At 47.4% G+C, this 23,973-nt stretch overlaps 1 protein-coding gene and 1 long non-coding RNA gene across 4 annotated transcripts in view; one reads left to right on the plus strand and one right to left on the minus strand.

Annotated features, from left to right (window-relative positions):
* The window catches only part of LOC310641209, a 276,109-nt gene that overhangs the window by 229,819 nt on the left and 22,317 nt on the right, over positions 1-23,973 (minus strand). The gene's annotated exons all lie outside the window — the stretch shown is intronic.
* TNK2 (tyrosine kinase non receptor 2) overlaps positions 1-23,973 on the plus strand; it is a gene marked incomplete at its 3' end in the record, with an annotated part of 103,433 nt that overhangs the window by 63,762 nt on the left and 15,698 nt on the right. The window contains exons 6-11 of the mRNA XM_083364853.1: positions 1,047-1,199; positions 2,841-3,118; positions 5,079-5,205; positions 6,659-6,805; positions 8,072-8,166; positions 20,178-20,372. Coding sequence (XP_083220979.1) covers positions 1,047-1,199; positions 2,841-3,118; positions 5,079-5,205; positions 6,659-6,805; positions 8,072-8,166; positions 20,178-20,372 — 995 coding nt within the window. The remainder of the gene's footprint in view (positions 1-1,046; positions 1,200-2,840; positions 3,119-5,078; positions 5,206-6,658; positions 6,806-8,071; positions 8,167-20,177; positions 20,373-23,973) is intronic.

Below are 23,973 nucleotides of genomic sequence, written 5' to 3' on the forward strand. Positions count from 1 at the left end.
AAGTGAGACAGTTGTTAAGTGAGTTCCAGCCCCTCCCCCCCCATTTTACAACCTTTCTTGCCACAGTTGCTAAGTGAATCCTTGAAGTTGTGAAATTAGTAACACAGTCACTAAGTGAATCTGGCTTCCTCATTGACTTGGTTTGTCAGAAAAAGGGATCGGCCACCATCGTAAATAAAGCCTCAGTATAAAACAGGAGCGGGCAACTAGGCCCCTTTTACAACCCGCGGACTCCAACTCCCAGAATTCCTAAGCCAGCCTGGCTGGCTCAGGAATTCTGGGAGTTGAAGTCCACAGGCCGTAAAAGGGCCGTAGTTGCCCAACACTGGCACAAACTCTACTCAGGTCTTGAAAAGGCCTGGAATGAATTCTAATTTAATTTAATTTAATTAGATTTATATACCGCCCTTTCCCGAAGGACTCAGGGCGGTTTACAGGGTATTTAAAATCAGCAATACAAAATACAAAAGTTAAAAAACAATTTAAAAAGATTAAATTATCCCTTAAAATAAAAACCCCGGTTAAAAAATTCTCAGCCTGGGCCGGAGAGCTCAAAGAGCCAGGTCTTCCGGTCCTGGCGGAATGAACGAAGGTCGGGGGCAGTCCTCAGCTCCACTGGCAGCTGGTTCCAAAGGGCAGGCGCCCCCACTGAGAAGGCCCTATCCCTGGGTGTTATCCGCCGGCAATCTTACCGGCGGCACCCTGAGGAGACCCTCCCTGTGTGAGCGCACTGGACGAAGGGAACTTGATGCCGGCAGCAGGTGTTCCCTCAGGTATCCCGGACCCATGCCATTTAGGGCTTTATAGGTCATCACCAGCACCTTGAATCTCACCCAGAGGGCAACCGGAAGCCAATGCAGCTCGCGGAGTAGAGGTGTTACATGGGAGTATCGGGAAGCCCCCATCACAACTCGCGCGGCCGCATCCTGCAACAGTTGAAGCCTCTGAGTGGTCTTCAAGGGCAGCCCCATGTAGAGAGCGTTGCAGTAGTCTAGACCTTGTGCAAGATTTACCGCCCTTTCCTCTTTGCCTTCTTCCCTCTGCAGCTGAACGTGGCGGTCAAGTGTCTCAAGACGGATGTTCTGAACCAGCCGGAAGCCCTGGACGACTTCATCCGGGAGGTCAACGCCATGCATTCCCTGGACCACGTCAACCTCATCCGCCTCTACGGGGTGGTGCTCTCCAATCCCATGAAGATGGTGAGGAGGAGGGCCGGGCAGGGCTCTGGAAAAATGGGGAAGCCCCCCCCCCCCCGTGAGCATCCTCCCCTTGTAAGGAAGGGGGCACAGGTGAACATGTCGGAAATGGTGTAGGGACTCCTGCTTCGGCAGGGGGTTGGACTAGATGACCTACAAGGTCCCTTCCAACTCTTTTCTGTTCTATTTTATTCTATTCATTCCACTATTCTATTCATTCCATTTCTATTCTGTTCTGTTCTATTCATTCCTCTATTCTATCCTATTCCTTTTTATATTCTATTCTATTCCATATTTTCTGTTCTATTCTATTCCATTCCATTCATTTTCTATTCTAAACCTATTCTATTCTATTCTATTCTATTCTATTCTATTCTATTCTATTCTATTCTATTCTATTCTATTCTATTCTATTCTATTCTATTCTATTCTATTCTATTCTATCCTATCCTATCCTATTCCATTCCATATTTTCTATTCTATTCTATTCTATTCTATTCTATTCTATTCTATTCTATTCTATTCTATTCTATTCTATTCTATTCTATTCCCATAATTCTCTATTCTATTCTATTCTATTCTATTCTATTCCCATAATTCTCTATTCTATTCTATTCTATGCTATTCTATTCTATTCTATTCTATTCTATTCTATTCTATTCTATTCTATTCTATTCTATTCTATTCTATTCTATTCTATTCATTCCTCTATTGTATCCTATTGCTTTTTTATTTTCTATTCTATTCCATCCTATTCTATTCATTTTCTATTCTAAACCATTCATATTCTAGTCTAGTCTGTATTTCTATTCTAGTCTGTATTTCTATTCTATTCTTTCTTCTGTTCGATTCTATTTTCTACTTAATTTGTTTGTTTCCGATAATCATGTCTGGGTCCATGCGTTTAGCAAACAATAATAGATATAGTTAATTATCATAAACAATATGTTAATTGATTGCTCGATAGCCGCCTTCTTGCTAATATATATTCAAAATTACATATCACGTTCCTTTCTAGCTCGTTTTTCTAGCCATTGATAGAAATTATCCCATGTTCTGAAGCACACAATATTCTCTTTAATCTTTAAAGTCAATGTATCCATTACACTCTAATACATCCTCTCTTCTTCCGGTAATAAACATCCTTCCACAATAAGCAAATACAATTCTTATTATTCTTACGTCAATGCTTTCTAACATCAGATGTTTTTTGCATTGACAAAAGATGGAAACGTAGCCATCTTTTTCCCCTTTCGCTGTTAGAGTTAGATGATGCTGGGAGGCGGGGGATGCGAACGAGAGTCCGGCTAGACATAACAACACTAAACTCAGCGTGGGAATCAAGGTTACTGAGCCCAGAGCTGATAAAGAATTGGCGGGCTGGAGAGAAAGCCTGCGCTTCAAGCTAATTGGGGGATGTGATTTATGACTGTTAATTGGAGGAGGGAATTGTGCTTTAATACTAGGTGCCCGGGGAGGGGTGGATTCAGTTTTTGGCTTCGATTATGCAAATGCCGATATTATGCTACTTGAATAAAAGGTCCTTAAGGTAAACAATGCCTCAAGGTTCTTTTGAAGAGTTTCATCTGTCGGAACCAGGACACTTATTGTTCTTCTGGGCCGTGTCGCCCGTTTGCTGCTCAGGTGACGGAACTGGCCCCCCTGGGCTCACTGCTGGACCGCCTTCGCAAGAACCTGAGTCACTTCCTGATCGCCACCCTCTGCCAGTACGCCATCCAGATCGCCCGCGGCATGGCCTACCTGGAATCCAAGCGCTTCATCCATCGCGATCTGGCCGCCCGGAATATCCTGCTGGCTGCAAATGACCTGGTCAAGATCGGCGACTTCGGGCTCATGCGGGCCCTGCCCAAGAACAACGACCATTATATCATGCAGGAGCACCGCAAGGTCCCCTTTGCGTGGTGAGGGTCTCTCTCCCTCCCTCACGGAAGACCCTTGGGCTGCGTTCCCACGGCGTGGCTGAAACGGTTCTTGTGGGCTGCTCTCCGAGCGTGCTTGTTTTCTTGCAGACGTTTCGTGACCCAGCTAGGTAGCAGCATCCGTGCTGGAAGGGGGAGGTTTTGTGGAATGGAGGAGGAGGAGGAGGAGGAAGAAAAGGATTATGGGGTCCTGGGGTCTCTCTTGAGTGTGGCGGTTTTCTTGCAGACGTCTCGTCAGCCAGCTAGGTAGCATGATCAGTGCTAGGAAGGAGTGGGGTTTTGTGGAGAGGAGGAGGAGGAGGATAAGGAAAAGAGAAAGACTAGGGCTGTGGGGGTCCTTGGTGGTCTCTGAGCTTGCTGGTTTTCTTGCAGACGTTTCAGTATCCAACTACGCAACACTAGCAGTGCTAGTCTGATGATGTTACACTAGTTTGTGGTGTGGCATTGTATGATGTTGCCTAGTTTGATAATGAAACATCCGCAAGGAAACAACCAAACTCAGAAAGCGCCAAAGACTCCACAGTTCTCCTCCTCCTCGCCACAAACCCCTCTCGCTTCTAGCACTGATGATGTTACCTAGAATAGAATAAGAATAAGAAGAATAGAATAGAAAATATGGAATGGAATGGAATGGAATGGGATGGAATGGAATAGAATTAAAGAATGGAATAGACTAGAATAGAATAGAATAGAATAGAGTAGAATTACAGAATAGAATAGAGTAGAGTAGAATAGAATAGAATGGAATGGAATGGAATGGAATAGAATAGAATAGAATTACAGAATAGAATAGAGTAGAATAGAATAGAATAGAATAGAATAGAATAGAATAGAATAGAATAGAATAGAGCAGAGCTGGAAGGGACCTTGGAGGTCTTCTAGTCCAACCCCCTGCTCAGGCAGGAAACCCTATCCCATTTCAGACAAAGCGCTGTCCAGTCTCTTCTTAAAAACCTCCAGTGATGGAGCCTCCACGATTTCTGGTGGCTGGCTGTTCCGCTGGTTAATTGTCTTCACACTCAGGAAGTTTCTCTTTAATTCCAGGTCGCTTCTAGTTTGGTAATGAAACATCTGCAAGAAAACCAAGCTCAGAGAGCGCTAGCACCCCATAATCCTTTCCCTCCTCCTCCTCCTCCTCTCCACAAACAACCAAGCTTAGAGACCAGAAAGGACACTGAGCTAAAGATATTAATTTCTGTCGGAACCTTTTATCCTAATTAACCCACCTTCTCGGTTCACAAATGCCCTGGACTAGCGGAATTTGCAGGGAGAATTGGGGCTGAGAAAGGGACCAAGGTCACTCAGTTGGATTTCATGTCTAAGGCAAGACTAGAATTCACCGACTCCTGGTGATTGGCCCAAAGTCACTCAGCTGGTTTTCATGCCTAAGGCGGGACTAGAACTCACCGTCTCCTGGTGATTGGCCCAAAGTCACCCAGCCAGCTTTCATGCCTAAGGCGGGACTAGAACTCACCGTCTCCTGGTGATTGGCTCAAAGTCACCCAGCCGGCTTTCATGCCTAAGGCGGGACTAGAACTCACCATCTCCTGGTGATTGGCCCAAAGTCACCCAATTGGCTTTCATGCCGAATGTGGGACTAGAACTCACCGTCTCCTGGTGATTGGCCCAAAGTCATCCAGCCAGCTTTCTTGCCTACGGAGGAACTAGAACTCCCAGTCTTCTGGCTTCTAGCCTGGTGCTTAACCACTAGGCTCTGAGCGTGTATCCATTGCTCCTCAACTAACCAGGTGAAGTATTCAAGACACGCTCCCTGGCACTGTGCAACCACAGCTTGATGGGAATCTCTTTTTCGACTCTAGGAGTAGATTTGGGGGGGGATCGGTGGGTCTCGAAGAAGTCCTGTCACCTCAAGGGCGTGACCAGATCTCTTTCTGCTTTCTCTCCCCAACCTGGGCTGCCCCGCCTCCCCATCGTGGATCAGGTGTGCCCCGGAGAGTCTGAAGACCCGCACTTTTTCCCACGCCAGCGACACCTGGATGTTCGGCGTCACCCTCTGGGAGATGTTCACTTACGGACAGGAGCCGTGGGTCGGCCTGAATGGCAGCCAGGTACGGCGGGAAGAAAATAAATCGGGGTCTGCAGGGAGTCCACGACTGGGGACCCCCCCCCACGGACCCCCAAAGTTCCCGCTGCAGCTCAGCGGTATCCTTGATGTTGAGTTTTGCCCCGTTTTGCAACCTCCCTTGCCACCGTTGTTAGGAAGTGAGAAACATGGTCACTAAGTGAATCTGGCTCCCACCGTTGACTTTGCTTGTCAGGTTTCTGTGGTTAAGCAAGGCGTCTATTAGGTGAGTTTTGCCCCATTTTGCGACCGTCCTTGGCACGGTTGTTAAATGAATCGGTGCAGTGGTTAAAGTTAGCAAGATGGTTTGGCTTCCCCCATTGACTTTGCTTGTCAGAAGGTCGCCAAAGGGGATCCCGTCACACACACACACACACACACACACACACACACACACACACACACACACGACGCTGTGACCATTAAATATGAGCCCGTTGCCAAGTGTCTGGATTTTGATCCCGTAACTTCGAGCAGTCACCAAATCAAGTCGAGGACTTCTATTGTCTTTTTGATCAAAGGTTGGAAGCAACTCTGGGCCACTCTTGTTTCCAAGGAACTGGCAGGGTCTCTCTGGAGTTCCCTTTTCCAGATCACTCAGGATTTGAAGGGGTCTTGGAGGTCATCTAGCTCAACCCCTGCCCAGGCCAGGAATCCTCACTGAGCGTATTTTACGGGAGGGCCTTTGAGATAACAACTAGTCCTCAACAACCCCAAGGGAGCGCAACATTTCTGGAGCTCAGCAAGACCACGGATAAGTTGAGTTTTGCCCCATTTTACGACCTGTCTTGCCGCCGTTGTTAAGTGAATCCAGGCAGTTGATCAGTTCGTAATCTGGTTGTTAAGTGAATCTGGCATCCCCCCCATTGACTTTGCTTGGCAGAAGGTCGCAAAAAGGGGGATCAGGTGACCCCGGGGACACGGCGACCGTCATAAATATGAGTCAGTTGCCAACCGTCCGAATTTTGATCACACGGCCGTAGGGTTGCAGCAATGGTTGTAAGTGTGAAAAATGGTTACTTTAAGCTTGAATGGTCACTTTAATAATAATGATAATGATAATAATAATATAAAGTTGGAAGGGACCTTGGAGGTCATCTAAATATTGAAGAATAGAATAGGAATAGAATAGAACAGAACAGAACAGAACAGAATAGAATAGAGTTACAAATAGAAAAGAATATAGAATAGAATAGAATAAAGAATAGAACAGAACAGAATAGAAATATAGAATAGAACAGAATATAGAATAGAATAGCAGAGTTGGAGGGGACCTTAGAGGTCTTCTAGTCCAACCCCCTGCTCAGGCAGGAAACCCTGTGTCATTTCAGACAAATGGCTTTTCCAGGACTTCCCATAACACTCACAGGTGGGATCTGGCAGCCTTCCAAACAAAACACCCTGCTAGCTCTACTTAAATCCCTCTTTTCTCCCGGCAGATTCTGCACAAGATCGATAAGGAAGGCGAACAACTGGGCCGGCCAGAAGATTGTCCCCAGGATATATACAACGTCATGTTGCAGTGCTGGGCAAACAAACCGGAAGACCGTCCCACCTTCGTGGCTCTGCGGGATTTCCTCTTGGAGGTAACGAACAAGCCCTGGTCTCGGTCACCCACACCTTGGTCATCTCCCAACTTGACTACCGCAATGCCATCTCCTGGAAGGCTCAAACTCATAAAAATAATAAGTCAGAATTGAATTGGGTAGGCATATAATCAGATAGGGACGCGGTGGATTAGGACGCTGAGCTTGTCGATCAGAAGGCTGGCAGTTTGGCGGGTCGAATCCCTTGTGCCGCGTAGCAGAGTGAGCGCCTGTTACTCGTCCCAGCTTCTGCCAACCTAGCAGTTCGAAAGCACGTAAAAATGCAAGTAGAAAAATAGGGACCACTCCGGTGGGAAGGTAACAGCGTTCCGTGCGCCTTTGACGTCTAGTCATGCCGGCCACATGACCACAGAGACGTCCTCGGACAAGCACTTGCTCTTCGGCTTTGAAACAGAGATGAGTACCAGCCCCTAGAGTCGGAAACGACTAGCACGCACGTGCGGGGGAACCTTTACCTTTACCTTTACAATCAGATAAATAATGCTTCCTTGGTAGCAGATATGAAAAAGAGTTCCCATCTACCTACATTACGGGGTTCCTTCCTAATTGTAGAATATGGGAATGTAATAATAACAACAATAATAGCAACAACAACAATAATAGAGTTGGAAGGGAGCTTGGAGAATAGAAATAGAATAGAATAAATTAGAATAGGAATAGGAATAGGAATAGAATAGAATAGAATAGAATAGAACAACAGAACAGAATAAGGAATAGAATAGAACAGAATAAGAAATAGAATAGAATATGGGAATAGGGATGGAATGGAATGATATGTAGAAATAATAGAATGGTATAGAATAGAATAGAATATAGAAATAGAATAGAAAATAGGAATGGAATAGAAATAGAATAGAATGGAATGGAATAGAATGGAATGGAATAGAATAGAATGGAATGGAATGGAATAGAATAGAATAGAATAGAATAGCAGAGCAAAGTTGGAAGGGACCTTGGAGGTCATCTAGACCAACCCCCTGCTTAGGCAGGAGACCCTATACCAGGGGTGGGCAACCTTGGCTCTTTTATGACTCGTGGACCTCAACTCCCAGAATTCCTGAGCCAGCCACGCTGAGGGGAAAGGGAGAGGTTTCCAAGCTGAGTCATGCCAGCACAGGAATGCTGGGAGTTGAAGTCCACGAGTCATCAAAAGGGCCCAGATTGCCTACCCCTGCACTAAATGATCTGTCGTAAATTGAGGACTTACAGATGTCCCCTATAAACCCTTCGCCTTCCTTCCCTCAGGCTCAACCCACGGATATGCGGGCCTTGCAGGATTTTGAAGAACCAGACAAGCTCCTAATCCAGATGAACGATATAATCACGGTCATCGAGGGCAGGTATCCTTTACCTTACATCATTTTATTTTATTATTTTTTTAATCCTGCCTTGATTATTATTCTACATAGGTCAAGGTGGCTGGTGCAATGTGTACTGCTTCCTCCTCCTCTTTTCCGATCACAACAGCCCTGTGAGGTGGGATGGGCTGAGAGAGATAGACTGGCCTAAAGTCACCCAGCCGCTTTCCTGCCTAAGGTGGGGCTAGAACTCACCGCCTCCTGGTCCTTGGCCCAAAGGCACCCAGCTGGCCTTCAATCCTAAAAGCAGGACTAGAATTCACAATCACCTAGTGATTGGCCCAAAGTCACCAAAGCAGCTTTCGTACCAGGGCGGAACTACAACTCACTTTTTCCTGGTGATTGGCCCAAAGTCACCCAGGCAGCTTTTATACCTGAAGTGGGACTAGAACTCACCGTCTCCTGTTGTTTGGCCCAAAAGCACCCAGCCGCTGGTTTTCATATCTAAGGTGGTGCTAGAACTCCCAAAGTTCAGAAGGTCGCAAAATGGATCCTATGACCTTAGGACAGTGCAGTCGTCCTAAATATGAGTCAGTTGTGCCAAGCCTCTGAATTTTAATCACCTGACCCTGGGGATGCTGCAATGGTCATACATTTGAAGAAGTCGTGTCTATTTTCATTGCCGTTGTAACTTTGAATGGTCACTAAACAAACTGCTGTAAGTCGAGGACTGCCTGTACGCTCAAGATAGTAATATTGCCTGTGTTCACATAACATTTACCTGTATTCGTGGTGTTTGTTCACTTGTGGATCCTAGGACACTATAAAGGGCATTTAAAGCAGATCGTTTGCTTATGGCTAAAGGTAAAGGTTCCCCCGCACATGCGTGCTAGTCGTTTCCGACTCTAGGGGCCGGTGCTCATCTCCATTTCAAAGCCGAAGAGCCGGCGCTTGTCCGAGGACGTCTCCGTGGTCATGTGGCCGGCATGACTAGACGCCAAAGGCGCACGGAACGCTGTTACCTTCCCACCGGAGTGGTCCCTGTTTTTCTACTTGCATTTTTACGTGCTTTCGAACTGCTAGGTTGGCAGAAGCTGGGACGAGTAACAGGCGCTCACTCTGCTACGCGGCACTCGGGATTCGACCCGCCAAACTGCTGACCTTCTGATCGACAAGCTCAGTGTCCAATTAACCTGCTGAGAAGCCAGAACAGAATATAGAATAGAATCAATAGAGAATAGAATAGAATAGAATAGAATAGAATAGAATAGAATAGAATAGAATAGAATAGAATAGAATAGAATAGAATAGAATAGAATAGAATAGAATAGAATAGAATAGAATATATGAATGTTATGGAATGGAATGGAATGGAATAGAATAGAAATACAGAATAGAAATACAGAATAGAATAGAATAGAAATCAGAATAGAATAGAGTAGAATTAATAGAGAATAGAATAGAACAGAATAGAATAGAACAGAATAGAATAGAATAGAATAGAATAGAATAGAATAGAATAGAATAGAATATATGAATGGAATGGAATGGAATGGAATAGAATAGAATAGAAATACAGAATAGAATAGAATAGAAATCAGAATAGAATAGAGTAGAATTAATAGAGAATAGAATAGAACAGAATAGAATAGAACAGAATAGAATAGAATAGAATAGAATAGAATAGAATAGAATATATGAATGGAATGGAATAGAATAGAATAGAATAGAATAGAAATACAGAATAGAATAGAATAGAAATCAGAATAGAATAGAGTAGAATTAATAGAGAATAGAATAGAACAGAACAGAATAGAATAGAATAGAATAGAATAACAGAATTGGAAGGGACCTTAAGAGGTCGTCTAGTCCAACCCTCTGTGCCATTTCAGAGAAACGGCTCTCCAGTCGCTTCTTAAAAACCTCCAGTGATAGATCACCCACAACATCTGTAGGCAAATATTTCCATTGGTTAATTGTTCCGACCGTCAGGAAGTTTCTCCTTATGTCTAAGTTGCTTCCCTCCTTGATTAGTTTTCCATCCGTTGCTTCTCTTCCTGCCTTCAGGTGCTTTGGAGAATAAGTGGACACCGCCCCCCCCCCCTCTCTTCTTTGTGGCAACCCCTGAGATATTGGAACACTGCTAATTCCTCAAAACCCGGCTTAGTGGGTTGTGTGAAGGCCTCCGGTGCCTTTGGCGAGCCCAGCTCGAGCGTGTTCTGGGATCTCAGCCAGCCTTTAAAAGAAGGAAAGAAAGCTGGTGGGAAGAAAGTTAGTTTTGGAAAATGCTGGCGTGTAGCCTGAAGGGGTGAGTAGAAGCTCTGCCCACGGCCACGTCCCTCATGCCGTCCTCCGTGGCCTTTCCCTGCAGAATCCGCGGTGGAGATTTGACGTGGTTGTGACTCACACCCCTTAACTTTGGAGAGAGGCCAGCTGTTGGCTTGGCACGGTGAAAGTCTCTCTGTTCTTCCTGGGTGGAGAGGCTCGGTTGGGTTAAGCCGCCTAATTGGCCAGGGCTTTGAAACTTAGACTCGTAGGATTGGAAGCGACCGTGGAGGTCTTCTCACAACCTCTGGGCTGTGGACCAGTACCGGTCCACAGACCGTCGGGAACCAGGCCGCACGAGTAGCGGGTGAGTGAGCAAGGCTTTATCTGCGCAGGCGCGGGATCTAGATTGCACATGAAACTAGCCCCTCCACCCCCCGGTCCGGTCCCTGGTGAAAGAACGGTTGGCGAGCGCTGTTCTAGTCCAACCTCATCCCTTGTCACCCAGCTGGCTTTTATAGCTAAGGAGGGCCTAGAATTCAGTGTCTCCTGGTAATTGGCCCAATGACACCTAGCTGGCTTTCATCCCTAAGGCAGGACTAGAACTCCCAGTCTGCTGTTAATTGGCCCAAAGTCACCCAGCCCTCTTTCAGGCCTAAGGCGGGACTAGAATTCACTGTCTCCTGGTAATTGGCCCAGTGACACCTAGCTGGCTTTCATCCCTAAGGCAGGACTAGAACTCCCAGTCTGCTGTTAATTGGCCCAAAGTCACCCAGCCCTCTTTCATGCCTAAGGCGGGACTAGAATTCACTGTCTCCTGGTAATTGGCCCAGTGACACCTAGCTGGCTTTCATCCCTAAGGCAGGACTAGAACTCCCAGTCTGCTGTTAATTGGCCCAAAGTCACCCAGCCCTCTTTCATGCCTAAGGCGGGACTAGAATTCACTGTCTCCTGGTAATTGGCCCAGTGACACCTAGCTGGCTTTCATCCCTAAGGCAGGACTAGAACTCCCAGTCTGCTGTTAATTGGCCCAAAGTCACCCAGCACTCTTTCAGGCCTAAGGCAGGACTAGAATTCACTGTCTCCTGGTGATTGGCCCAAAGTCACCCAGCCGGCTTTCGTAGCTAAGGTGGGACTAGAACTCACTGTCTCCAGGTAATTGCTGTGTTGGCTGGGGAATTCTGGGAGTTGAAGTCCCCATGTCTTAAAAGGGCCAAGTTTGAGAAACGCTGAGTTGTGAATTCGTCTTATGTCTTCATTGGGACTAACCTCAATGTCTGAATCTTCTTTTTTTTTTTTTTTAATCCCATTTATATCCCGCCCTTCTCCGAAGACTCAGGGCGGCTTACAAGCTTAGCAGTAGCCTTCATTGTATGTATATGCCTGCTTATTAGGGCTTTCACACAAACCCCCAAGCGGCATTTTTACAAAGTCAGCTTAATTGCCCCCAACAATCTGGGTCCTCATTTTACCTACCTCGGAAGCGATGGAAGGCTGAGTCAACCTTGAGCCTGGTGGGACTCGAACCTGCACTAATTGCAGGAAGCTGGTGTTACTTTAAGGAGGCATCAGCCCACTGCTCCACCAAGGCTCTTTTAAGAGGTCCTCCTGAACCCACCCCCTCTCCATGCAAAGGCTTACAACTCCTTTGCCCAGCCTCACACTGTAGGGAGAGCGTGAAGCTAGGGGAAATGGGGTGTGTCTAATTTAATGAAAAGGACTGGGGGTGACAGGATAGCAGCCTTCCAATATTTGAGGGGCTGCTAACAAAGAAAATGGGGCATCCCCCTATTCTCCCAAGCCCCTGAAGGCAGGACAAGAAAGAACGGATGGAAAGAGAAGCCACCTGGAATTAAGGAGAAACTTCCTCGACAGTAGGAACGGTTAACCAGCGGAACAGCTTGCCACCCGAAGTTGTGAGACGCTCCATCACTGCAAGTTTCCATGAAGAGACTGGACAGCCATTGGTCTGAAATGCTTGAGCCAGGGGGTTGGAGGAGGAGAAGACCTCCACGGTCCCTTCCTGTTATTGGAACCGTTGGGAAAAATGGAAAGAGCAGCCTGAACTAGACCTAGGCTGGGGAAGTGGGGGGGGGGGGAAGGACCCTAGCTGGCTGCCCCCTCCCTCCCTCCCTCCCTTTCACCCTTCCGGATGTTAGTCACCTCTTGGGCAAGATTGTGTGTCTTGAGGGCTTGGCTCCTGCCAGCCCAGCCGTTGTGAGTGTTGTGCCTTTTAATTGTAGGGAGGCGGTGTGTAACCAGAGAGCCAGCAAAGGCTTGGGTGTAGTTAAAAGATGCCGATCCTGACTGGTGTCCGCCCGCCCCCACCCAGATTACATCACGACATGCCTGGCTGTGCAGAGCGATGCACCGGGCACATAAACAGCCGCTCTCTTTCCCAGCCTCGAGAGAGACAAGCTGAGATGGCAAGCTGAGAGCAAGCCAGCTTTTATAACCTCTCTCTTCTGGCTGCTCGGAGGAGGATCACCGGGGATGACTTACCCAGGACAGGTGACCCCATGGACAGTTTGGGTTTGGGTGGTGAGAGCTGGCGGGAGAAGAAAAAGAAGGGAGATTATTTCTGAGCAGGGGGGTTGGACTAGAAGACCTCTAGGGTCCCTTCCAATCCTATTGTTCTACGTTTCCCTCTTCCCTCAGTTGTTGTTTTTTCCCCTCTTCTGTATTTGCTGGAAAGGATGAGTTCACGCAAAGACCCCAAATTAATATGGGTTATATGGAAATGCTCTGCTATTTAGGCAGGCTGAGAGGCTGTTGTCTGAATGCACTGGCTGAGGATCGCTCTGATCTGCACATACAGGTTGTGTGAACTGAGCCGTGGGGGGGGTTAGCTTTTGGGTCCAGGGGGATGTGCAAATACAGAAATGACTCGGTTCGGGGATGGGGTGGGTTTTTCTGGGAGGGTTGCCCAAAAGGGGATGTGAAATGTTGAGCTTGTTTTGGACGAAAGACATAGAACCGGGTTTCCTATATTAACTGTTACTTTGAGGGGTATTGGATGCATTTCTGAATGGCGTGCAGTATGCAGGTTATCCTCGGCTTAATGACCACAATTGAGGCCCAACGCTTTTCTGTTGCTAAGCGAGACAGTTTCTAACGGGGTTTTGCTCCATTTCACCGCCCTTTTTGCCACTGTCGTTAAGTGAATTACTGTAGCTGTCGCTAGGAACACGGTTGTTAAGTGAATCTGGCGTTCCCCCGTTGACTTTGCTCGTCCGAAGGGGAATCACGTGAGCCCGGGACCGTGAGTTTTGATCGTGGGGATGCTGCAACGGTCGTAAGTGTGAAAAATGGCCATACGTCGCTTCTTTTAGTGAGGTGGTAACTCTGAACGGTCATTAAACGAACGATTGTTAAGTCAAGGGCTATCTGTAAAAACCTCCGACACATTCCTGGAAATTTACATTTAGCAAATTCTAGCCAAATGTATCTCTGGTTGTTTTAAACCAGGGGTCTTCAAACTTGGCCCTTTTATGACTTGTGGACTTCAACTCCCAGAATTCCTCAGCCAGACATGCTGGCTGAGGAATTCTGGGAGTTCAAGTCCACAAGTCATAAAAGGGCCAAGTTTGAGGACCCCTGTTTTAAACCTTCCCTTTTCCAAGCTGGTGCCCGCCAGACACATCATCATCATCATCATCATCATCATCATGTTGGAAGGGACCTTGGAGGTCTTCTAGTATAGAGGTCACCAATCTTTCTCGGCCAATGGACCGGTGGGAAAGCGAGGGGGAAGCATTTAACACGCCCGTGTGCGGGGCTGCAAGCACGCGTGTGACGCAAACGGGGCGGAGCTAGCAGTTGCGTGATACTCGCTAATCCTGCCTTGTTCTTGCACGGCACAGCGCCCCGTTTCTGCCCGTTTTTGCACCCAGGGCACGGCACCATCTCTCCCTTCTAGCACCGATGATGTTACCTAGTGGGGTAATGAAATGTTTCCAAGATGACAACCAAGTTCAGAGAGAGCACCAAGGTCTCCACAGTTCTTCTCCCTCCCTCCCTCCTATCTTCACAGTCACTCCCTTCCAGCATTGATGTTGCTACCTAGTTGGGTCATGAAACGTCTGCAAGAAAACCACCCAGCTCAGAAAGCGCCAAGGACACCACAGTCCTCCTCCACCTCCTCCTCGTCTTCCTCCTTTCTAGCACTGATGATGTAACCTAGTTGGGTCATGGAACATCTGCAAAAAACCCTCCAAGCTCAGAAAGCGCCAAGGACCCCCCCCCCAATCCTTCTTCCTCCTCCTCCTCCTCCTCCCTCCTTCTAGCACTGATGGTGTTACCTAGTTGGGTCATGAAATGGCTGCAAGAAAACCACCCAGCTCAGAGAGCGCCAAGGACACCACAGTCCTCCTCCTCGTCTTCCTCCCTTCTAGCACTGATGATGTAACCTAGTTGGGTCATGGAACATCTGCAAAAAACCCTCCAAGCTCAGAGAGCACCAAGGACCCCCCCAATCCTTCTTCTTCTTCCTCCTCCTCCTCCTCCTCCTCCTCCTCCTCACTTCTAGCACTGATGTTGCTATCTAGTTTATTTATTCGGTTTATATACCGCCCTATTCCCAAAGGACTCAGGGCGGTTTACAAGGCAAAATTTAAAAACAATCCAATATAAAATTAAAATAAATCAAGTCTAGCCACAAAAATTAAATCACAATTTTAAAACATTAACCCCCTCAGTCCAGACCAGATAGCTCAGTTGGGTCCTGAAAGGTCTGCAAGGAAACCACCCAGCTCAGAGAGCCCCAAGGACCCCACAATCTTTTCTTTTCTTTTCTTTCTTTCTTTCTTTCTTTCTTTCTTTCTTTCTTTCTTTCTTTCTTTCTTTCTTTCTTTCTTTCTTTCTTTCTTTCTTTCTTTCTTTCTTTCTTTCTTTCTTTCTTTCTTTCTTTCTTTCTTTCTTTCTTTCTTTCTCTCTCTCTCTCTCTCTCTCTCTCTCTCTCTCTTTCTTTCTTTCTTCTTCTTCTCCTCCTCCTCCTCCTCCTCCTCCTCCTCCTCCTCCTCCTCCTCCTTCTCCTCCTCCTCCTCCCTTCTAGCACTGATTTTGCTACCTAGTTGGGTCCTGAAACGTCTGCAAGGAAACCACCCAGCTCAGAGAGCACCAAGGACCCCACAGTCCTTCTCCTCCTCCTCCTCCACCTCCTCCTCCACCTCCTCCTCCTCCTCCTCCTCCTCCTCTCCACAAATCCCACTCCTTTCTAGCACTGACGATGTTACCTAGTTGGGTCCTGAAACGGCTGCAAGAAAACCACCCAGCTCAGAGAGCACCAAGGACCCCACAGTCCTTCTCCTCCTCCTCCTCCACCTCCTCCTCCTCCACCTCCTCCTCCTCCTCCTCCTCTCCACAAATCCCACTCCTTTCTAGCACTGATTTTGCTACCTAGTTGGGTCCTGAAACGTCTGCAAGAAAACCACCCAGCTCAGAGAGCACCCAGGACCCCACAGCCCTCCCCCTCCCTCTTTTACCACTGATGACGATATGTAGTCTGGTAATGAAATCCTTGCAGGCGGTCATCCTGAACCCGAGTCCTGGCTGATAATTTACTTCCTCGAGCGGAGCTGTTGCTCATGAAATGCCTCTTCGGCGCGGGACGTGGAGGACTTGAGTCCCTCGGATTTACCCGGTGCCAGTCCAGCTTTACAGGGTCACCGGATGTCCCATCGACAGGACGAAGCCAACCGAGGCCTGCCCTGGGGGAAGGACACCTCAGTCCTTGCAAGTTCCCTTCCAGCTGTCCCATCTTTTAAATCTGCCAGGACTACAGATCCCATGATCTGCACCGGCTGCGGATCGGTTTTGGCCCCCCCTTGCAACAGGCTTCCGGTTGTTTGCAACGTATTTTTGCACCCGGAATGCCGATAGTCCTGGACTTAAAACGGCCACAACGGAACCCAAAATTTCTGTTGCTAAGTGAGTTTTGCCCCGCTTTGCGACCGTTTTGCCCCCGTTGTAAAGTGAATCTGGTTTCAGAAGGTCGCAAAAGGGGATCGCGTGATCCCGGGGGACGCCGCGACCGTCATAAATGTGACTCAGCTGCTAAGCGTCTGAATTTTGATGATGCCGCAACGGGCGTAAGTGTGCAAACTGGTCCTAGGTCACTGTTTTCCGGTGCCGTTGTAACTTTGAGCAGTCAGTAAACAAATTGTTGTAAGTCGAGGACTATCCGTAGAGGGCAGGAGAAAGTACGGGCGAGTGTTGTTGGTGTGTTGTCCCTTTCAGCTCCAGTTAAAATGGTAGAGCTTCCTTGCCCCAGCGCACTCTACCTGGATACAGATCTACCTGTTTGCCGACTGATAAACCCGAGCCTCAGAAACAAACCAGGTTTAAGGCTAAACCAGCTTAGCATCCTTGCAGCCACGGCTGCAATTTTTTTTAACAGGTTAAGCTAAATAAAGGGCTCTTTGGGGCAAGGGAGGTCAAAAAAGTCAAAAGAGGGCAGTGGCAACGCTACTCCTGATAACAAAAAGAGGGACGGGGATTTTGTTTTGCCGTCATCTTTGTTCGCCTTTAGATACTCCCCTAGTGTTTCCCAACCTCGGGAACTGTAAGATGTGTGGACTTCAACTTCCAGAATTCCCCAGCCAGCATAGCTGGCTGGGGAATTCTGGGAGTTGAAGTCCACACATCTTACAGTACCCAAGGTTGGGAAACACTGAATTAAATGCATAAATGTGGGCATCTGGAGGTAGAAAGCAGAGGAACAGAGGCAAAGGATCGCAATCATGGCCAGGCGGGAACTCTAGGGCACCGGGGTATACTAGAAACCGTCTTCAGGTGCCCCTCTGAAACTGACAAAAAAAGCAGATTTTTCTCCCCGCGATGACTGAAGCTCCAGATGAAATGCTTTTACTTTTTTCTTTGTGACTGCTGGGGGAAGAGGTGGTGGACAGCTGGACTTTTGTGCCCCACCAACTCTGCTTCCTCCTGGAGGAGGCCATCTCCTGAAGTTACCTGTGACTCACACTCTTCATGGGCCGGCCGGCAGACTCGGCCCATGCTTCCTGTTTACCTTCCTGGCAGGGCTTGCCAAGCTATTACTCAGTGTGGGCAGAGAAATGGAGAAATGGAGAGGAAAGGGCCCAGATTGTTGGGGGGCAATTAAGCTTTAAATATTTGTATATTTTATTGTTTTATCTTGGGCATTAATTTAATTCTATTTTAACTTTTGTAGTCTTGTATTTTTATTATATGCCCTGTTCACCGCCCTGAGTCCTTCGGGAGAAGGGCAGTATAAAAATTAAAAAAAAAAAAAAAAGCTGACTTTGTAATAATGCCGCTTGGGGTGTGTGTGTGTGAAAGCCCTAATAAGCAGGCATATACATAGAATGAAGGCTACTGCTAAGCTTGTAAGCCGCCCTGAGTCTTCGGAGAAGGGCGGGATATAAATGGGATTAAAATAAAAATAAATAAAATATTGCTAAGCGCATTGACTTGTGCTTTAGATTGTAAGCCGCCCTGAGTCTTCGGAGAAGGGCGGGATATAAATGGGATTTTTTTAAAAAAATCTTGCACGCAGGAGCTAAGACAATCGAGGGATTAGGCTTTGGACTCGGGCAAACCATGGTTTGTTTGAGAGAGGCTCTCCTGTTTTTTCCCAAATGGTAAACCAGTTGGCTGGATTTGCAGAAACTGGCCTGGCACAACAACAACAACATCATCATCATCATAACCATAACAATAATAATAATAAACTCGGAAGGGACCTTGGAGATCATTTAGTCCAACCCTGCCCAGGCAGGAAACCCTATACCATTTCAGACAAATGGCTGTCCAGTCTCTTCTTGAAAACTTCCAGTGTTGGAGCATTCACAGCTTCTGGAGGCAGATTATTCCACTGGTTAATTGTTCTCACTGTCAGGAAGTTTCTCCTTAGTTCCAGGTGGCTTCTCTCCTTGACTAGTTTCCATCTGTTGCTTCTTGTCCTGCCTTCGGGGGCTTTGGAGAATAGCTTGACTGCCTCTTCTTTGAGGCAGCCCCTGAGATGTTGGAACACCGCTATCGTGTCCCCCCTCGTCTTTCTCTTGATTAAACTACACATCCCCAATTCCAGCAACTGTTCCTTATATGTTTTAGCCCCCAGTCCCCTGATCTTCTTTGTTGCTCTTCTCTGCACTCTTTCCAGAGTCTCGACATCTTTTTTACATCATTGTGACCAAAACTGGACACCGTATGCCAAGTGTGGCCTTACCAAGGTCTTGTAAAGTGGTATTAACACTTCACATGAACCTTGATTCTATCCCTCCGTTAATGCAGCCTAGCACGGTGTTGGCTTTTTTGGCAGCTGCAGCCCACAGCTGGCTCCTATTGAAGCAACCTTCTGACAAGCAAAGTGTGTTGCTAATTCGCAAGGGTGCTGCTAATTTAGCAACTGCAGTGCCTCATTTAACAAACGTGGCAACAAAAAGGTCATAAAATGGGGACAGAACTCACTTAACAGATTTCTCACTTAACAACATAAATTTTTGGCTCAATGCTGGTCGCAAGTTGAGGACTATTACCTTGTATTGACTTTGGACTCCTTTTGGTGCAGGAGAATAAGATAATCACATCATTTTTTTTAAACTTTTTACTTTTACACAAGAGTAGAAACTAATCATTTTTACAACAAACCTACCTAATCGGCGAAAGCCCAAATCAAAAGTTTCATTTTGTTCCCTACCTCAAGCACGAAGTCCAGGAGCGGTTTCCAAGTAGAAACGAAATTAATTGTACTTCCTCTTTTTTTTAATCAAAGCAGTCAATTTAGCCATCTCGGCTAACTCCATTCAACTTCTGCAGCCATTCGTGCATTGTGCGTCCTTCCGTTTTTGTGCATAAAGTAATCTTGCTGCCGTGTGTGTGTGTGTGTTTGTGTGTGTGTGTGTATGTGTGTGTAAAAACTTCCCCAGTTTAAAAAAGGGTGCCCAGTTGGGAACGTTGCCCACCCAGTTCCTCCTCCTAGCCAGTCCTAAACTTGATTGATTGATTGATTGATTGCAATGGTCTAGGCCAGGGGTAGGCAACCTCGGCTCTTTTATGACTCGTGGACTTCAACTCCCAGAATTCCTGAGCCAGCCAAGCTGGCTCAGGAATTCTGGGAGTTGAAGTCCACGAGTCATAAAAGAGCCGAGGTTGCCTACCCCTGGTCTAGGCGCTCCTACGTGAACAAGGGGTTGGACTAGATGACCTCCAAAGTCCCTTCCTGCTCTATTCTGATTGATTGATTGAAAAGGTCTAGGGTCTCCTGCTTGAGCAAGGGGTTGGACTAGATGACCTCCAAGGTCCCTTCCAGCTCTATTCTGATTGATTGATTGATTGAAAAGGTCTAGGCTCTCCTCCTTGAGCAAGGGGTTGGACTAGATGACCTCCAAGGTCCCTTCCAGCTCTATTCTGATTGATTGATTGATTGATTGATTGAAATGGTCTATGCTCTCCTGCTTGAGCAGGGGGTTGGACTGGAAGACCTCCAATGTCTCTATTCTCAATCTATTCTGATTGATTGATTGATTGATTGATTGATTGATTGATTGAAATGGTCTAGGGCAGGGGTAGGCAACCTTGGCTCTTTTATGACTCGTGGACTTCAACTCCCAGAATTCCTGAGCCAGCAAGGCTGGGCGTTGAAGTCCACGAGTCATAAAAGAGCCAAGGTTGCCTGCCTCTGGTCTAGGGTCTCCTGCCTGAGCAGGGGGTTGGACTAGATGACCTCCAAGCTCCCTTCCAGCTCTACTCGTGATTGGTTGATTCTTGCTTTGCCCTTTCCGCTAACTCAGCTGGGTCTTCTCTCCTAGGGCGGAGAACTACTGGTGGCGCGGGCAGAATAAGCGGACGCTGAAGGTGGGCCAATTCCCACGCAACACAGTGACCTCGGTGGCGGGACTGTCCGCCCACGACATCAGCCAGCCGCTCAAGAACAGCTTCATCCACACGGGCCATGGCGACACCAACCCGCAGCAGAGCTGGGGCTTCCCCGATAAGATTGATGAGTAAGTAAGAGGGGAGGACGAGTGTGGGTTTTGTAGTTGCGTCTTTTGGTCGCTCCGATGTAAAAAAAAAGATGCGGGGAGATCAGAGAAGAGCAACAACGATGGTCAGCGGGCTGGAGACTAAAACATAGAAGGAACGGTTGCTGGAGTTGGGTATGTCTTGTTTAAAGACGAGAAGGACCAGCGGGGACATGATAGCAGTACTCCCAATCTCTCAGGGGCTGCCCCAAAGAAGAGGGAGTCAAGCTATTCTCCAAAGCGCCCGAAGGCAGGACAAGAAGCAACGGATGGAGAAACTCATCAAGGAGAGAAGCAACCTGGAACTAAGGAGAAACTTCCTGACAGTGAGAACAATTAACCAGTGGAACTACCTGCCTCCAGAAGTTGTGAAAGCTCCAACCCTGGAAGTCTTTAAGAAGAGACTGGACAGCCATTTGTCTGTAATGGGTATTGGGTTTCCTGCCTAACGAGGGGGTTGCATTCGAAGACGAGAAACAATGGTTGGAAACTGATCAAGGAGAATTAAGAAGAATTAAGGAGAAAGTTCCTGACAGAGAGGACAATTAACCGGTGGAACAGCTTGCCACCGGAAATCGTGGGCGCTCCATCACTGGAGGTTTTTAAGTAGAGGCTGGACATTTGTCTGAGATGATATCGGTTCTGCTGCTTGAGCAAGAGGCTGGACTAGAAGACCTCCAGGGTCCCTTCCATGTCTGTTATCCTATTCTATTCCTCCTTGCCTTATCTGGGTCGTCCCTTGCTGGGGATGCAACCCTGGTTCCCGAGCGTGGAGATAGCATGGCTTCGACCTGCAGTCAACTCAGAACAAGTCAGGCAAGAATTGTCCGGCAAGGAGTAGCTATGTCTGCCTCCCGGTTGCCATTGGGGGTGGGGGCGAGAAGACGAGGGCAAATTATTCTCTGTTTAATCAAGAGAAAGACAATCTTTGTAGGTGATGAAACGATGGGGTGCTGGGTGGGCTTTGAGCTTGGCAGTTTTCTGGAAGACATTTCACGACCCAACTAGGTAACATCATCAATACAAGGAGGGAGGGGGGGTTGCGGAGAGGAGGAGGAGGAACTGTGGGGTCCTTGATGCTCTCAGAGTTTGGTGCTTTTGTTGTTGTTGTTTTGCAGACGTTTCACGACCCAACTAGCTAATAATAATCAGTGCTAAGAAGGGAATGGCTTTTGCTATCTTTTTTTTTATACAGTTCCTACCAGCCCTGATGATGTTACCTAGTTGGGTCATGAACTGCCTGCAAGAAAACAGTTCAGAGAACACCAAGGACCCCACAGTCTTCCTCCTCCCCCTCCTCCTCCTCCTCCTCCTCCTCCTTGCAAATCCCACGCTCTTCTAGCCATGATGATGTTAACCTAGTTGGGTCATGAAATGCCTGCAAGGAAACAGTTCAGAGAACACCAAGGGCCCCACAGTCTTCTTCCTCCTCCTCCTCCTCTTCCTCCTCCTCCTCCTCCTCCTCCTTGCAAATCCCATGCTCTTCTAGCCTTGATGATGTTAACCTAGTTGGGTCATGAAATGCCTGCAAGAAAACAGCTCAGAGAACACCAAGGCCCCCACAGTCTTCCTCCTCCCTCTTCCTCCTCCTCCTCCTCCTCCTTGCAAATCCCATGCTCTTCTAGCCATGATGATGTTAACCTAGTTCGGTCATGAAATGCCTGCAAGAAAACAGCTCAGAGAACACCAAGGGCCCCACAGTCTTCTTCCTCCTCCTCCTCCTCCTCCTCCTCCTCCTCCTCTTCCTCCTCCTCCTCCTCCTCCTCCTCCTCCTCCTCCTCCTCCTCCTCCTCCTCCTCCTTGCAAATCCCATGCTCTTCTAGCCATGATGATGTTAACCTAGTTTGGTCATGAAATGCCTGCAACAAAACAGCTCAGAGAACACCAAGGACCCCACAGTCTTCGTCTTCCTCCTCCTCCTCTCCACAAACCCCCCTCCCTTCTAGCCCTGATGATGTTACCCAGTTGGGCCATGAAACGTCTGCAAGAAAACCACCCAGCTCAGAGATCCCCAAGGACCCCACAGTCAATTTAATTCCTTTTTAATTTAAATTCTTTTTTAAAAAACATATTTTATCTTTTTTTTTTATTTTGTAAGCCACCCAGAGTCACTTCAATAGTGAGAGGGTCCTTTGGATGACGACAACAATTAGGATCAGGATTGATTCCGTTGCTTGGCGAGTCACACTCAATTTGACCACCAATTTTTCCCACGGTTGTTAAGCACATCGCTGCCGTTGTTAGGTGAATCCTGCAATTGGGCTTTCCCCGTTGTCGGAAGCCGGTTGAGAAAGTCGCAGAGAGTGGATCACGTGATCCCGGCATGCTGCCACCGTCCGAAATAACACGCCGTTTGCCAAGTGCCTGAATATTGATCATGTGACCGCGGGGATGCCGCAGTGGTCGTAAGTGAGAGGACTTGTCCATAAGATTTATTTTTTTCCCAGCGCTGTTGTCACTTTGAATTGTCGCTAAATGAGTGGCTGTAAGTCGAGCACTACCTAGGTAAATTTAATAGTTAAAGCAGAGAAGCATATTTCCATCCCTTAAAACGAGTCCAGCTGTGTGCGGCGGCAGCCAAAAAAGCCAATGCAATCCAGGGTTGTATAAACGGAGGCATAGAATCAAGATCAGGTGAAGTGTTAGTACCGCTTTGTAAATCCTTAGTAAGGCCACGCCTGGAATACGGCATCCAGTTTTGGTCCCCACATTCCAAAAAAGTTGTTGAGACTTTGAATAAAGTGCAGAGAAGAGCAACTAAGATGATCCAAGGCCTGGAGACTAAAACATACAATGAGCGGCTGCAGGATTTGGGAATAGCCAGTCTAGAGAAAAGAAGGACTGGGGGGCCATGATAGCAGTTATTCCAGTATTTGGGGGGGCTGCCCCAAAGAAGAGGGGGGTCAAACTATTCTCCAAAGCGCCCGAAGGCAGGAGAAGAAGCAACGGATGGAAACTCATCAAGGAGAGAAGCAACCTAGAACTAAGGAGAAACTTCCTAACAGTGAGGACAATTATCCAGTGGAACTCCTTGCCACCAGAAGTTGTGGGTGCTCCATCCCTGGAGGTTGTCAAGAAGAAACTGGACAGTCACTTCTCTGAAATGGTGGAAGGTCTCCTGTTGGAACAGGGGGTTGGACTAGAAGACCTCCAAGGTCCCTTCCAGCTTTATTCTGATTGAGTTTGGTCAACATGGGCAAGAGCACTAGGCCACCGGATGTGCCCAGGCAGGGGTCAAATGCCCACATTCGCACAAACGTCTGTGACCCGCTTCTCCAAAGGTGCGTCCCCGGGGAACCATGAAACCCAGATGCGCACCACCCCCAGAGCCCAAGGAAGAACAAACCAAGATTAAAGCTAAGCAAGCTTCACACGTCGTAGCCTATCCAACTGCCAAGACTTTTAACTGACCTGGGTTTAAGGGCGTTTGTGTGAACGCAGACAGTGAGGAGCGAAGCCCACAGAGCTTGTTTGCCATTAAAAAAAAACCAAAAACCGTAACGGCAGCTAGTCAAAGCTCCTTTTTCTGAAAAATAAAAAGGACTTTTTGTGTGCACAAAAAAAAAAAAAAATAAGCAGCAAG

This window comes from Vipera ursinii (assembly GCF_947247035.1).
Source record: "Vipera ursinii genome assembly, chromosome: 5".
Classification (NCBI taxonomy): Eukaryota; Metazoa; Chordata; class Lepidosauria; order Squamata; family Viperidae; genus Vipera; species Vipera ursinii.